Source organism: Pipra filicauda, unplaced genomic scaffold, assembly GCF_003945595.2.
Source record: "Pipra filicauda isolate LSUMZ 115617 unplaced genomic scaffold, ASM394559v2 scaffold351_size757598_pilon, whole genome shotgun sequence".
NCBI classification, from domain to species: Eukaryota; Metazoa; Chordata; class Aves; order Passeriformes; family Pipridae; genus Pipra; species Pipra filicauda.
The window spans coordinates 167465-183198 of NW_024104478.1; the positions used below are offsets into that span (position 1 = coordinate 167465).

At 43.2% G+C, this 15734-nt stretch overlaps 1 protein-coding gene across 1 annotated transcript in view; it reads right to left on the reverse strand.

Moving 5' to 3' along the window:
- The window catches only part of KIF26B (kinesin family member 26B), a 288027-nt gene that overhangs the window by 12586 nt on the left and 259707 nt on the right, over positions 1–15734 (reverse strand). Inside the window, exons 11-12 of the mRNA XM_027740999.2 lie at positions 14313–14475; positions 9775–13207 (exon numbers count right to left, since the gene is read on the reverse strand). Of these exons, the coding sequence (XP_027596800.1) occupies positions 9775–13207; positions 14313–14475 (3596 nt within the window). The remainder of the gene's footprint in view (positions 1–9774; positions 13208–14312; positions 14476–15734) is intronic.

The following is a 15734-nucleotide window of genomic DNA, read 5'->3' on the forward strand; positions in this document are numbered from 1 at the left end:
GTCTCCAAGTGGGTACAACTGTGTGAGATGCAGAGAGGAAAGAGAAAGAGAGATGTCTTTTTATCTGAGCCTTGAATGCTGACTCAGGATGATTTATCTGAGGTTTAGAGTGCTTTGAGGGGAAATTAAATGAAAGATCTTCTTCATCTTTCCAGTAAGGCAAAACCAGATCCAGTTTGTTCTAAACATGCACTAATTAATAGGCTTTTTATTAGCCCAGGTACAGAAAATAACAGTGTCTTTTGACAAGAGACTCCTGCCACTGACATCTCCATTTAGCCTCTGTTTTTTTTCTGATGTTACCTTAATTGGGATCAGTAAGGAGATACAGCCAAAGCAGAGCTTCAGGATGAGTGTCACAAAGCAGTTGACAGCTTGTTCATCCGTAACAACACACAGACACAACAATTAAATTGTTAAAATTAATACAGTTTTCCCTTTATATAGAAAATACCCATTTGAAGTTCCAAATTTATTGGGAGCACTTGATGGAGCTACGATCTCATCAATTTTGACTGTATAATGAATAAAATGCTTTGTAGAAATTATATCACACTGCTCCCTGGACAGCCAGGGAGCTCAACAGGAGCAGCTCTCAGTATGTCCCTCCCACCTCTGCCCCACCTCTGCCCCTCAGCAAACTGGCTGACCCTCCTGCCATGTAAATGGGATTAATTTCTCCATTCAAAAAAGAAATTTATACCAAAAATCAATCTTAAATAAATCCAGTAAGATGAACCAAGGGCAGAATAACCACATGTTCATTTATGACCATGCAGCATGTAAAGCAACATGTAATTTGCTAAATGTCTTGAAGGATATGTTTTTCACTTAGGTTGAATTTATCCACACTCCTTAGCCTATCTGGAGCGTGAATAACCATGCTACGAAATAGCCCTCAAAATGTGCAAGATACAAGATTTGCTTTTGCAATAGATCTGTTGCTCTACCTTGAGCTATAGGTTAAGGTTTGGCCAGGTTACATTTAAGGTACAGAGACTAGCAGAGCAGTGAAGGTGTGTGGGGTGAAAGCAGATCTGACTGAAGAGTGGCACTTAAGGAACATGCTTCAGAAAAGACAAGCTCAGAGAAGCCTTAAAGTATGAGAAATACAGACCAAGGGTAACTGTAAGGATAAGAAGACACACTGACCTCAGCAAAATTGCCAACATGCATAAGGATGTGTGCTCAAAAAAGTATGTGTTGACCAGGGCAGAAGCTTTAAAAAGTCTGGTTTTGCTTAAGTACTGTATATTTTAAAGCGTTTCCCTTAGATTGCTTTCCAAGCACACACTCCACACTGAGCATCTTCTCTATGAAACAGGTAAAGGCAAAAACTGCAAATGCAAAATTTTAATGAAAAGCAGTGTGATGCATATATCTTCAAAGCAGGATACATCTGAATGGGATTCAAAACAATGGCTGTCCTAGAAATTTCAAGTTGTTTCAAACAGAAAATGAAACTGTAACTTGATATAACATCGTTTCAGAAGTTTATAGTGTGTGCTCAAAGGCAGGATGTGCAGCCAAAGCTATTCCCCGCAGCACTTAATGTTATGGGATGTAAAATTGCCTTTCTGTACAGAACTTGCTCTTCAGCATTTTGTTTTTTTCTCACCAGACAGTCCAAGGCAATTACTAAAACCAGACCTGGCTAACTAGAGAAGTACCCCTAAGCTCCCACCATTCCTTGTGTAGCTTAATTTCCAAGAAATATTGTGCCTCCAATAGCAATAGCATCAATGTCAATTGTAGCATCAAATTGTTTGTTTACCAGCAAAGATTATCTGTCCTGTTCCTCCTGCTGCTCCTCACTGTCTGACAACAGGACTGCTGTTTTGTTTGAGTTGAAAACATGATGCTGACTTTGTCTCTCATTCTCATTTCCTAATGAGATCTGCCCTTATGGGCAATTGTCCATGACTGAACCAACTCCTCCCAATCCTTTGACCTCCATTCTCCTAATTTATTTTATAGTGCACTTTGCCTAGTGCAGAGCACATAGCCAGCACATTCACTCCTCAGATTTTCACGCAGTTTGCACAGGTCTCCTCCTGATTACTGAAGACATTGCCAATGTTTTCCAGTGGAAGGCCCCTCTGAAGGATGTGGGGACTTCACCGTAAGTATTTAGAGTCCCCATCTTGAGGTTGGTACTCCAAAGATCAAAGAATCCAGGTGTGTATTTCCAGAAAATCTAAATAGCATTCACTCATCCCGACAACTCAGATTACACAGATTTCATAGGAAGGACCATGTTGCACCCAATAGGTGCACGTGGAATAGGAAATACTGACAGGATACACTGTTCAGAAGAAAATTTTCTATGCCCACCTCATTGTAAAATAATTCAGGACATATTCTGTATTGACTTTTACGCAATCCCACTGTTGTGAATTCATAAGAAATACAAGGACACCTGAGGCAAGAAATCGCTGCTGCCTGTATACAGGAATAAAGCAACCCTTTTTTGTAATATTCCATCCATACCTATACTAGATATGCTGCTTCTGTACTGGTATAAGGAACATGCTGATGTACAGCAAACTCCTAATTTTTTCAGGGTAGTTTAGAGCTGGTGAATGAACACTGCTGAAACCAGATCAGGAAGCAGTCCTCCTGCAACGTGGCAGGTTGACAAGTAATGTGGGAGATGCTCCACAGAAGATGCACATCACCCACAATTCCTAGGAAAAAACAACCAGTCTCCTCTAAACATTTATCTCACTTTAGACTGGATTTTGGTTTAACAGGTATTTGTCAGCATTGTGGTATTATTTAAGAAGCTGCTTATTCTTAGTACAGTATTGCACTAAATAGCTGCACCAGTCACTTGGGCAGCAAAGGCAGAGGTTGGAGGGGGAAGGGGCTCCCAACAGGACAGTGGTGGAGGCATTCCAGTGAGCTAATTCTGTGGCAGTGTCAGGAGCAGGTTTTATTTACACCCAGCCTAATGGTGTGCGACTCAGTCATGCATGTTACATGGAGCCTTCACCGTGCACAATAGCCTGCTGCCACTTCCTCTATTAAATCATTCCTATGTTCATGTGGCTGAAAGCTCAGTGCTGGCATGCAGTAGTCAAGCGTGTAAAAAATGATTACTCTGATCCCTTTCAACACAGATTTGCTGCATGAAATGGCCTGGCTTTGACCTGGGAAAATCAATGCTGTTGTTTTAATGAACAAAAAAAAAAAAATTGGAGCTGAAGCCCGCACTTCCCCTCCCTTTGCTCCCCCCAGGGCTGTCCAGCCAGCAAGTCATATGCATAAAGTGGTCGCCCACATGCAAACAGCATTTTCCCATATAATTCTAAACATCCTTTGTCACAGTAAAGGTATAATGCAGGATATCAATTAGCTACTATCACTTGTAAGCAAGTTAAAGTAGAAATGCTGGAAATGCCCTACAGCTTTCTGATACAAAGGGCAATTTTCAGCTCCCCACACTGTGCCTTAGGCAGTCTAAACATGAACCAAATTCCTTTTCACTTGGATTCAACAAGAAAAGCTCAGACTCTCTTTGTTGGTGTTTTGTTTTATCATTATCATTTTGGCCATGTTTCAAAATGTGATGCTTTGCAATGTTGGTTGGAGACGGACTTTCATAATTTACAGTCTGTGGATTCAGCCTCTGGCTTTTTCTGCTGCTTTCATAGACAGGGCTAAGTGCTTCCAGAGCGTGGATATGTTCAAGTATAGAATTTTCAGGGCTTTCCAGGAACCTCTAAATCTCCGTCTTTAAAACCATCCCACCAGTGAAAGCTAGAGTACACTAGTAAGAGAGAAAAGGTCTCTCTAATTGTAGATAATTATTGTCACATCTTAACATTCAGTCTTTTTATTAAAGTTTTTAAAATCATGTAGCAATTTGCTCTACTTTGGTGTTGAAAGTTAGTACTGAGAAAGAGCCTCAAGGAGTCATCAAACTTTACTGTGAATGCCATCAAATGCTGCAGTAGGAATCTTTAATTGTCTATAGTCAGACAGGTTCCAACTCAGGGCACAGGTTTGAACTTCAGGAAGTCAGCATCTGAAAACCTTAATTTTTCCCAGTTGTGTTTCTACTTGGCCTGATTTTCAATGGCCTCTCTTAGGTTCTTCCCTTCTGGTGTTTACTGATACTTAACATTCAGGAAAAGGATGAACTGGCTCTGACTGGCCCAACTTGAAAATGCTTTACAGGGAAGGACTTTATGCCCAAAGTCTCATGTCTTCAAACTTTCTCCTTCCTTCTCACATCTTCCTCTCATGTCCAAGTCTGTGTCTTTGCTCCCATGAGTGGGTCTGTGCATGCCAACTGAAAGGCAGTGGTCCCACCGACATGTTATGATTGTTGCACACTTCCTGCTTCCCCAAGCCTGCTCAGGTCACAGATCACTGCCATGAGTGTTTCACCTTGTTGGCACAAGCCCCGCCGCCAGTAAAGCTCCTGGCTCAGGCTCAGCTCCAAAAAGCCTCAACTGGAGAAATCAAAGGAGACACACTCTATAGCACATGTCCATCCCATCTCAGCAGAGTGCTGCAAGCAGTGACAGATTGCAGCCCACAGGTCTAACTCAATGTACATAGGATGGAGACTCTCTTAGGCACCCAACCCTATTCCCAAAGGGAACAGGAAAGAAAACAGCTTCAGAAAGATCTGTGTGTCTTCATGAAAATGCCTAATTATGATAATCATCTCAGAGACCCTCCTGTTCTGCTGTTCCCAGGGAAGGTTTCATTATAGACAGCACTGAAACACTGTAAGGGATCAGAACCTGTAAATAACATCTGTAGGAGAGGGCGGCAAAAGGTAGAAACAAGGCATTTATGAACATTACATGAGAATGCAAACAGGACCTGCCTTTACTGGGTAAACCTCATTAGAGCCTGGGCTCTTGCTTTGCTGTTAGCTCACAGTGGGCAAGACATGGAGCTAACACCAGAGCTGCATCTCTGAAATCATCCAGTCATGTTTGCATTGAGAGTTATCTTAAAGTAATGCCCCCATACATCAAAACTAAACTCAGGAAAAGATGCTAAAAATCAAATCAGAAGAGCAAAAAACAGGTAGATAACACTTTTGATCTAAAGACCCTGCTGTCACTTTTTTTGTTCCACCATTACCTACTTTTATGAGCTAGTAACCAGAGAACACAAAAATTACACAAGTTGCCCAAGGTGATACAGTGAACCAGCAGCACACCAGAGAATACAACATAGATCTTGCAAGTCCTAATCTGCCACCCCGCCTGCCTGCCTCCCTCTCATATCTGTTGCATCCCCAGGAGACAAATATGGTTTTTGCAAAATGGAGTTCAACCAGAATGCATTTCCTGATCACATACAGGAATATGTATTATAAAAGTACTCTTATTATTGCCTTTCCATGGAGTAGCACAGGGACGTTGGAATTGGAATTCCCAAGGAATTAAAAAATAATACTGATAATGGTACAAACTATGCCCCCACATTTCAGTGCCCTGCTCAAGACAGCCCTGTCTACCCAAGAGACAGGAGACTGGAGCCACAAACAGAGATATGGCTGAGATGCCAGTTGTTTCTTACAGGGAAAAGGGTAATGGAGTGAGTAAAAAAATCAAAGAAAACATAGTTGCGCATATGATTGTGGGCAAAGAGGGAGGAAGGGCCTGCCATAAAAAGAAAATAAATGAAACTCTCCTCTCCACTGCTCAGCAATGGGAGGGGAAGATGTATGGCAAAGTCAGTTGTAGTTGAGGTTAGGAGTCATGGGTGCTTGTAACTTAACCCTGGATCTGGCTCTGCTTTGGTTGAGGGCACTAGGCAAGGCAGTAAAATTCTCCACCTTCTTTTCTCCATCTGAAAAAAGAGGTCTTGGACTGCAGGATGGATTAAAGAGCAGCTATACAAAGCTTTGAAATATACAACTGTAGATCAGGGCTAAATAGCTCTGTTTCTGCCATAAACACTCACTTTGGGCCAATATATGTTGACATGATGTTATAGAACCAATATTAGACGATGATACAAAGATGGGAATGTTGATTAAATGGATAGGTTAGCTTCGGGGGAAAGGCTTACGTGCTTCATGATGTAAACACATGATTTTTCAAAGGGCACCAGAATTCAAGAGGCAAATATATTTTTTCTATTTTCTTCTAATTTTGTACATACACAGTTTTGTACTGGGCTGTCTGGGAACTGTACAGGTACTCAGGCAGAGCACAAAATTTAATCTAAGGCTAACAGTGAAGGATATGAATTAGCTGTATCCTTCAAAAGCTGTCAATATAGGTCTGATGCTTCATGTATGACATTCAGGGCAGAAGCACCTACACATACAAATCATGCATTTAAGAGCACTGAAAGACAAGATCTTAATCTCAGGAAAAAATGATGTCTCTCCAATGTGTCAGAACTTCAAAAGTAATTGTGAGATCTGCTGGTGATTCTCTTAAAGACTCTTTAGAGCTCCTTTTACAGGGGCCTTGGGCTGATTCATGTTGATCGTGTCTGACAGCTAGCATTTCTGTTAATAATAATCATAAATAAAGTGGACAAGGTTGCCTGACCTGAAATGAGCATATCTATAGTGCCATATCCATTACAGCACAGTGGATCTGTGGCCACAAATCAGGAAAGGTCCAGTGCTCTTGACATTTTGTATTAAAATAATATCTGTCTTTTAAGAGCTCAGAATCTTTGTATGCTATCTTTTTCATTAAAAATTTTTCCTTAGGAGAGAACATTCATGCTTATAAGAACGGAGATATTACAGAGGATGAAAGATTGCAAAACTTCACAATTTTTTATTATGCAATAAAAATACATTTGTGAACAGCTCTATTCTCCCTTATATCTCAACTCTTCCTTCATGTTCTCCTGCATTGAAGTAATAATCCTGGGTTTATGCCATCATAAATCGGCTGACATGTGAAAAATTATACTATTATCAAACACATCAAAACAGAATTATGATTTCACTGCTGCAGGACCAAATGCAAACTGGATCTGGGCTAAAAGAAAGTGAAACTTGATTAATTTCTGGGCAGTGGTTTGCTACTAGATAGGGATGGTGATAATTTTTTTTTTTTTAGTTTCTATGAAACCCCTTGTTGTACTTATGCACAAATACACGTCATTCAAAACAATACAGGAATTACTTGCTGATATAGGCAATCACATGCAAAAGTAAAGTTCCACAGATGATACACTCAAAATCTCTCCACATCAGATGATGTTGAATTAAGAGAGAAGCTTTGTAAATTACTTTGAGGGAGGTTGATGTGCTAGGCTATGCCAAGTCCACTGGGGCAGGCAACTTCCAAGGACACAGGTTCTCCACTGAAAGCCCTCCACCCCCATTCAGGTCCAGATAACTGCAACATTGCTGACAAAGGAAAGAGGAACAAACCCACACCAGAAATTAGAATAAAGAGATGAAGGTCCTGGTCAACAAAAAAAAAAGCTGTACTTGGTGAAAAAGACAGGTTAGATGTTACACAGCAGTAGAAAAGCAGCAAAGCTAGGACTCCTCATGGTTCCTTCTAAGGAAAGGTTCTTGCTTGCCCCTTCACTTGCTAACTTTGCATGTCTGTACTGCGTGACAAACCAGTGTCAATGTTCTGCCACGTAGGCTCAAGGCTGGAAAAGTCTCTTCTCACCTGGTGTGTCGTCCTGACTGCTACAAGAACAACCTGAAACCTGAGTCTCAAATAGTCCTCTCCTCCAAAACTCCCTTCTTTTGGCCACAATCTTCAGTCCTGCACAGGAGTTATCAAAAGCCAAAGTTGCGAGCCAAAATACAGCCCTGGTATAAAATACAACAAACACATCTGAAGCTTGTCTGTCATTACAATACAGAGGTAATGCTTTTCCCACTCATATCTCCAGCCTTGTCCAGCCTCCAATGTGCTATCAAAGCAGAGAGAAGTGAAATGAAACTAGTTTTATGAGCATCAGAGTAAACAAATCCTGGTCTTCTACTGATTTACTTTTGGGAGGAACTCTTGAGTCTAAAGAATTCAGAGGCTCTGCCTAAAGCTTTTCTCAGAGTATTTTTATAAAATATCTCCCCTAGGGAAAGAGTGGGGAGGTGGGAGACCTTGTTCTCTAGTGTCTAATCTGTTCCTTCATCTGCACAGCTGCCTGTTTTCACAGAACTTGATAAATTTTTGCATCTAAATGACCTGTGGAAAAAGTCTATGTTACATGGGCAGCTTCTCCACAAGGCACAATCCAGTTGTCAGCATGCACACAAAAATTCCATCACTGTGGACAGCTTTGTTTTCCTTTTCCACAACACACAAATCATCCCTATTTTTCTTGCAAGTTTATATTTGAAAGGAGCTTTTAGAGGAAGAGTTCCTCAGAAAGAGGAAAATCAAATTATTACCACTTAAACTGAGGGGATAGGAAAGATATTTTTTCACAGGATGCAAAATTAACTTCAGAAAGATTATTTAATCACTTCATCTGGGTTTGCAGTATGTAGAGTGATCACTTTCAGATGCATACTCTGAGCAGGTACAATCAACCATGCATTTATGGATATTGTTTTAATAGCGGTATCTATAGCATTCACATCTGTGTTGAACGTGTTCTTCCTGCCACCACAGTCAAGAGCATAAAGAAAGAGAGAGTTATGCATTACTCAGTTTGTTCACTGCAAATGAGGTGAGTATTGTAGCAAGTGGAATGGCTGGTGACTTAGGAAAACTACGAGAAAAAAAAATTTTGGACAGCCAGAGCTACTGTAGGATTAGTCACTGATACTCCACATACCTGTGTACACCAGTTCCAATGTCAACGTGCATTTTTTTCAAAAGTAGGTTAGGCAGGACTTGCACTACAGGTTGGGAAAACAGCGTCCAGGAAAAAGGCGAGGTGACCAGCTCATGAATGCTCCCCATCCCTGTTCTGCAACTTTATGAAACTCGTTCTGGTGGGAATATGTACAAGTTGCAACTGCACAGACTCTTGGTATTACACAGGAGGCTCTTGCCACCTAATAAAAAAGTCCTGATGTAGTGTGAAAGCTACCGAGGATTATATCTGAACAAAGGTGAAGTCTTTCTGATTTGTACCACGATCACTAAAAAGGTTTCAGTTGCAAGTCCTTCAGTGCAGTAGTTCCTATATATTGTTCTTAATATAATCTGTTATTTTTTATCAATAAATTAGTGGGAAAAGGAGTCTCAAGTCAAAACTTAAAAAGAAAGAACTTCAGACACAAGATAACATCTTTCAAGGCACATGGGTACAATTCGTTCCATCTTCTATGCAGGAAGAAAGAATTCAGCAGTTTCAGATGTAGGGCATCTTGCACCTTTGGGTATCCAGAGCACACAAGGAAAAAAACTGGGCTCACAACAGATATAGATATTTGGCAAGACTCTTGTCTTGGGCTGGTGAAATGTGCATAATAAGAAGGAAGTCTGTGTCCAAAGCGCTTAAGAGTAACAATTACATTTCATGGCCTAACAAAGGCATCTTTCGGGAATCAAATCACAAGTATACTTGTATAAATACTTGAATGTGGCTGTCATTGGCATTACTAACCAATTTTTGTTCATCTGAAGTAAACCTAAGTGAAACAGGTGAGGGAGAGACTCCACTGCCAAGGCAATGAAACCACAAAGGATTTGTGCATGTTCCAAACTGAAGCAAGGCAGAGCCTAGGAAACTTATCCTGTCCTCTCTTCTCAGCTAAGAATGGTATTTAACCAGCTTACCTTTAGAGCTAGCCTACCCACCACATTACTAGTTACCTGCTTTGATCTGCATCCCTCTTTCACACCACCACAAGCTTACCTGCATTTGATCGTTTCTTTGGATTTTTGAGACTTCGGCACCTGCCGCTCGCAGAGCTACTGTTCTCGCTCATGGAGTCTTGAGCTGATGAGGCACTCCCTGTCGCCTCGCTGTCCCTCATCATGCTCTCATAGCCACTGCTCCCCCCGCTGTGGTAGAAGAGGGCTGTTTTCCCCATGGCAGGGGGCAGCTCCCCACTCAGGACACTGCTGTTGTCGCTCCCATGGCCACTGCTACAGCGGTGAGGTTTCCGAGGAGGGGTGATCTTGCTGTAAGGTGAAGGCAGCATGTGAACAGCTGGCTTCTCATCTCCGGGAAGGCCCCCACGCTCATCTGCCTCTGAGCTTCCCTGCAGCTGTAAGCCTCTGGCACTGGCACTCCCTTGGAGCAGCTCTGAAATCCGCCCATTGACAGCCCGAAGAGGCAGTTTGGAAGCAAGGCTGGAGCCCCGGCTTCTGCTGAGGGACTGCATTGACCAGGACATGTTCTTCCCACTTGGGGGCAAACTGGAGCTCTGCCCTACGGACTGAGGCAGAGATTTGGTGGAGAAGCTGAGCGTTTTGGTGGCAGAGGCAGACAGGCTGCGGGCCTTGGGACTTGCCAGCAGGAGCTTGCTGACTGCAGAGATCTTTGACTGGCTGGCTTTTGGGGAGGCACCTGCTGACTGGGAGAGGCCCGAGTTGGTGGGTGAGGACATGGCACTGCGGCTGAGGCTCCTTCCAGCCCTGGGCATTGTGGTGTCTCTGCCAGGGCTCATCTTGGAGCTCACAGACGACAGGCTTTCTGCTCTTTCCAGTGACAAACACTCATAGTGGCTTCCTGTGGACCTCCCAAGGGAGTTGGTCCTGCTGGCAAGCTGCTCCAGTTTGGCACTGAAGAGCTTGCTGCTGCTGTTGTTGACACTGCAATCAATGCCAGGGCCCTTTTGTTTGGCATTCAGCTCCTCAGGGAAGCTGGCCAGGAAGGACACAGGCTGGCTGGAGGGACTGCTCGTGGTGCTGCTGGCTGCACTGTGCTGGGGGCTGGCTCTGTTCTTCTGATCCAAGCTTGACTTTCTCACTGGTGGCAGAGGAGGGGTCCCTTTGGGACGAGTGAGGATGCAGTGTTTGGGAGATACCATTTTCTTGTCAAGACTAGCCTTAGAAAACAGGAGGAGGGCAGGAGAACTGACTCCACTGCTGTCAGTGGTCGTAGGATGGAGATGACTGTCAGACTCCTCCACCTTGCTTGCCTTCGGGAGGCCTCGAGGGAGGCTAAAATTCTTCAAGCCATCACTGGAATGAACAGGACTTTGGGTTGCAGAGCTAGATGCTGCCACCTCACACCCATCCACAATCCTTTTTAGACTGTCAGATCCTGGTGAAATAGAAGCATCCCCACTGCTGGTGCTAAACCTGTCCACTGAGGACTGCTTTGTGCTGTGCTCGGGCTTGGCTGAAACCACAGCCGTGTCAGGCCTTGGCCCATCACTGCTCTCAGAGCTGTCCTTTTTAACATCTTCTTCTCTCTTCAGCCAAGGGTCTTCAAATTTGATATCCTTCTTAGCACTAGATTCTTTCCTGTCATGGGGATGAGCAACCTTTGGGTCTACAGTTACTGCCGGTACAGCATCATCAGTGTCTTGTGCTTTGAAGGGATTGACAGCAATACATGGGTACACAGTAATGTTTGTCTTCATTGGGATGTAGCCTTCACAGCTGCTAAGGCTTGTGGTGTTTTTGATTGTGACAGTAGTTTTTCCTAGAGCTGATATTTTACAACCTTTGATGGGTGGCACTTTGCTGAAAGCTTCCTCCCCCATTTCCGACAGTATAAGCATGTTGTCAGCCACTGACTTCTGTTTATCACTTACACAAATCATGCTGGCACTTTGTATGGTGCTTGCAAACTCGGAGACAGGGGGTTCTGCCATAGCTTCCCCATGCCCATAGCATGCCTGGGCTATGAAGCTATGGCACGACTGTTCACCATCACTCCCTGTGCTCATTTCACTCAACCATGAGCTGATGGATGAGCGCCTGCTGCCATCATCTCGGGATTTGTCATCTAGACTCAACTTTGGAAGTGGAAGGAACTGTGTGATGCTGACTTCAGACACAGGAGCTGCACTGGAGTAACATTCAAGATCTTCAGATATGCTGCTGATAATACTGACTGGTCTAGACCCAGAGGCCAAAGCCTGCACTGAGCAGTCACTGTTAAAACTGATGATACTGGTTGGGCGCCCATTGTCAAGGACCCCACTAATGGTTAGCTCTTCTACAAGAGTGAACACCAGCTCATCCTCTCCATTCAGCTCCAAAGGTTGCTGAACGGTCACCATGGTGGTGGTCAGAATCTCCTTCTTGGATTCTGGAGAAATGCTTTGCTGCTGATCTTCATTGAGAACAGTCTCTTCAAAATCTCCATTGCTGGAGGACACCGACTTCTTCATAATCTGAGGGCTCATGCCTACAGGCGGGGTCCGAATTTCTGGTTGTAATAAAGATTCACTAGACGTCATCCCAGCATCCTTACTCAGGGGAGCTGGTGGGGGAGTGGAGCTGGGCAGGACTCCTTTCTGTGTATAGACCTTGCACCTCTGGGAAGGAGAAGTTGGTGGCTTATACTCAGATGTCTTTGAGAGGCTTGCAATGCCAAGCCGGGGTGAACCCATTGGCCGAGGCTTGCCTTCCACAAATCCACAGGTGTTGAGCCCTTCTCTGCTGCTCTGCAAGCTGGTGCTGTGTGCTAACTGACAAGAGCTAAGCTCTTTACTAGAGCTGCCTGTTACACTCCTGGGAGAAGAAGGAGTTGAAAGATTAGTAAGAGCTCCAGAAGAAACAGGGGAGTGATTTCTCTTAGTTTTGCTGGGTGTTGCATTTATATTTTCCTTGGCTTCTCTATCAGGATGCTGACATTCTGGCATCGTATCTTCCTTATCTGACTCTGGTAAGTGGCTAAGTTCTGCCAGCTGGCTTGAGACAGAGCACTTAGACATCTGGTCTGAGCTAAATTGAGCAGGCATCTCTTCAAAGGGAAATTTGTCAGTCTCTTCACTGCCATCTATGCAATCCAGCCTCTCCTGGAGCTCTGCAAAGGTGTTGCACTTCAGGCAGTCTCTTTCAGATGTGCTGGGCCCTGATTCACTAATTTCCTCCAACCTGCCCTCATTTTTGGTCTTTTGCAGAGCAGGAACTATGGGAACAAAGTCAGGGGGACCCTCATTATCTGTCAGTTCCTTATCAGAAAGGGCAGTGCCATTGGGACCAACATAAATCACCGTATCACATGACTGCTCACTGCTGGATGAATAATCAGGATCACTTGATAAATGCAAAATAGGAAAGTCTGGGTCAACAGTGTTTCTAGAATGGAAAGGTCTCAGCTGGGTTGGCCTCCGCATCCTGCCCTCCTCACAAGAGCTTTCTCCTCCAGAAGAACTCGATGTGTACTGCAATATGAGAGAAAGAGAGTCTATGATATTTCAGCATTGCAAGCTGCTCCTTGCACAAACTGCATACACAAAAAGGTCACAGTCACATCTAAACTGGGATCTCTAAACTAAGGCACAGAGCTTTGAAGCTGCTTATCCACAGTCCTACAGCAAACACGCAGCTATTGTTCAATGGAGAACCCAATACTTCAACTCTGAGTCCCACTCAAAATCATGAGACTTCCAAAAAAAAGTGCTAAAAAAATTAATTAGGACCCCTCCCTTAGTTGACCCTGTCCAAAGAAATCAGATATTTGGTAAAGCCTTTGCTGATTTTGTGTGTGTGTGTGTGTGTGTGTGTGTGAAGAGGATCAAGAAAACTCATTACATATGACCCTCTTTGGTCCTACTTATAGTGTGTGGGATTGGATAACATGCACTCAGAGGTCTCTGGAGACACAGCGCCGTGACGATGTGTGGACCGAATTTCTTCACTTGCCTCTCTTCGGTCAATTGACAAAAAAATCTTTTGTTTAAGTGAAACACATAACATTCACTTGTTCTGCTCAATTCACACCATAAGCTTCATAGAAGGAACCGGGACTCTAAATCATGAAAACAGGTACAGCCTGTTTCCTGGAAAATCTACCACCCTTATTTAGAAGCAGTAGGAATAAAAAAGGCACCAATGCTGGCAATGGACACACTGTTTTGCATTTATTTTGCTACTGCTCTCTCTGAGAAGCATAGAGAATCTAATTCTTAATTAATCTCAATTTCCTTTAACTCTGCAGCAGTTTTGTTCCTTATTATTTCATTAGCACTAAGAGCATAATGGAAAATAAATGCTCTCTGACAGTTATATCATTAAATGAGGGCAGCTTACAAACCTGCTACAGTAGATATGTCTGAACTCACTCCTCTGTCTTTGAAGCTGATGCATTTACCCGCCCTAGTCTCTGATATGTGCTCTGTGACACTTGCCTAGGACAGGGTATATACAACCCATACACTTTGGAATTGATTACTGATTTTTTACATTTTGCTCTACCCTATTAAGGAACCTTCAGGATCCTTTTTCCTCCCTCCTCCACCATCACAAGGGAGTTATACATTGTCTTACCTTAGTTTTCTTTTTCTTCATCCTTAGGACCCGTGATGCAATCTGGATGGTGGACAGTGTCTCAGCATAGTTCCCTGCAGTAGCTGAAATGTGAGCTATCATTGTGGTGCGGCAGTTCATATTCCCCAAGGACTCTCGAAGCAACATGGTGAGCTTGCTGTCTCTGTAAAATAAAATGAATTAAGGCTACATTAGCGAGCAAGGTTTCATTTCGGCCACCATGATGCAACTTGAGTCTTGGCAAGATATTTTCTCCTCTTTTTAATGGAATCTTAATTAGTTGCCTTCCTCAGGTTTAGGCTATGCTGCTTTTGCAGCTGAGCATGCTGAAAGACGCTGGACTACAAGTCAAACTTCTTATCCCAGTTCCTGCCTTCTGTCTTTTTCTGGTCTCAGTCCTACCTGCACTGTTACCACTGCCAAAACAGAGATGCAGACCAGCACTGGAGACTGTTAAGAAGCTAAAGCAGCACACATCAAACTGCTGCCCTTTGGAAATGCAGGGTGTGCAGGCAAACCCTGGCCCAGCTCTGGAGGACAAAGAGGGTAGTGGATTAGATTAGAGAACACAAATTTTTTCTTGCCTTCCAGGGCACTGGATAACTCAAGGTTAATAGTAGTTAAATCACTGAAGTCAGTTTTGGATGCTGCTGGTGAAATACAAAACAATCAAGTCTTCAGACTTCACACAATTGTTCTTTCATATTAGATCTTTTCTTCCACTGAGGCGGAAATCAAATTTTCTCTTCTTGCCACTTACTCTATTGTTCAGCATCGGATAGCTTTTGAAATGCTGATGCCTTATTGTGGGGCTGTCTGTGACTGGACTGAGAATATGAATTTTAACAGCATGATGATGCATATAAAATAATTCTGTGGTGGTCATCTAATCCTGTAGTCAGAAATGCAAAATATACAATTTTTAAAGAGACATTTATCTACATGATGTACAGGTCAACTGGATGGTTACTTGGGAAATGGTATCCTCTTGAAGACAGCCTCTCCTATGCTAAAAGTTGTGGGTGATAGTTACATACAGCTGAAAACAAAGACAGCGACAGTTTGATATTTATCTATTGGTAAAGAAATTGCTTTCACTGTCACAATGATAGCAACACCTTCAGTGGCTGCAGATCAGATTTTTGGGGCTCACTGTTCAATATCTGCTAATCACCTGTGGTGCATGTGTGCCCTTGGTCATTCACTTGACATTTCCAACTCACAGGAACTCTTCATAAAGCTGCAACTGCTGGGAACTGAACCTATGCCTACCTGATTGGGACTGATGGACAAATACCAAAACTCTAGGACCTCTCTTTTTGATTAATAAACAGCAGCATTTGGGTTGCATATTTTGATGCATCTAGTAATAACTCTGGAGAGCTCATAAATCGTGCATCTCCTGAGATTTCTAGTACTTAC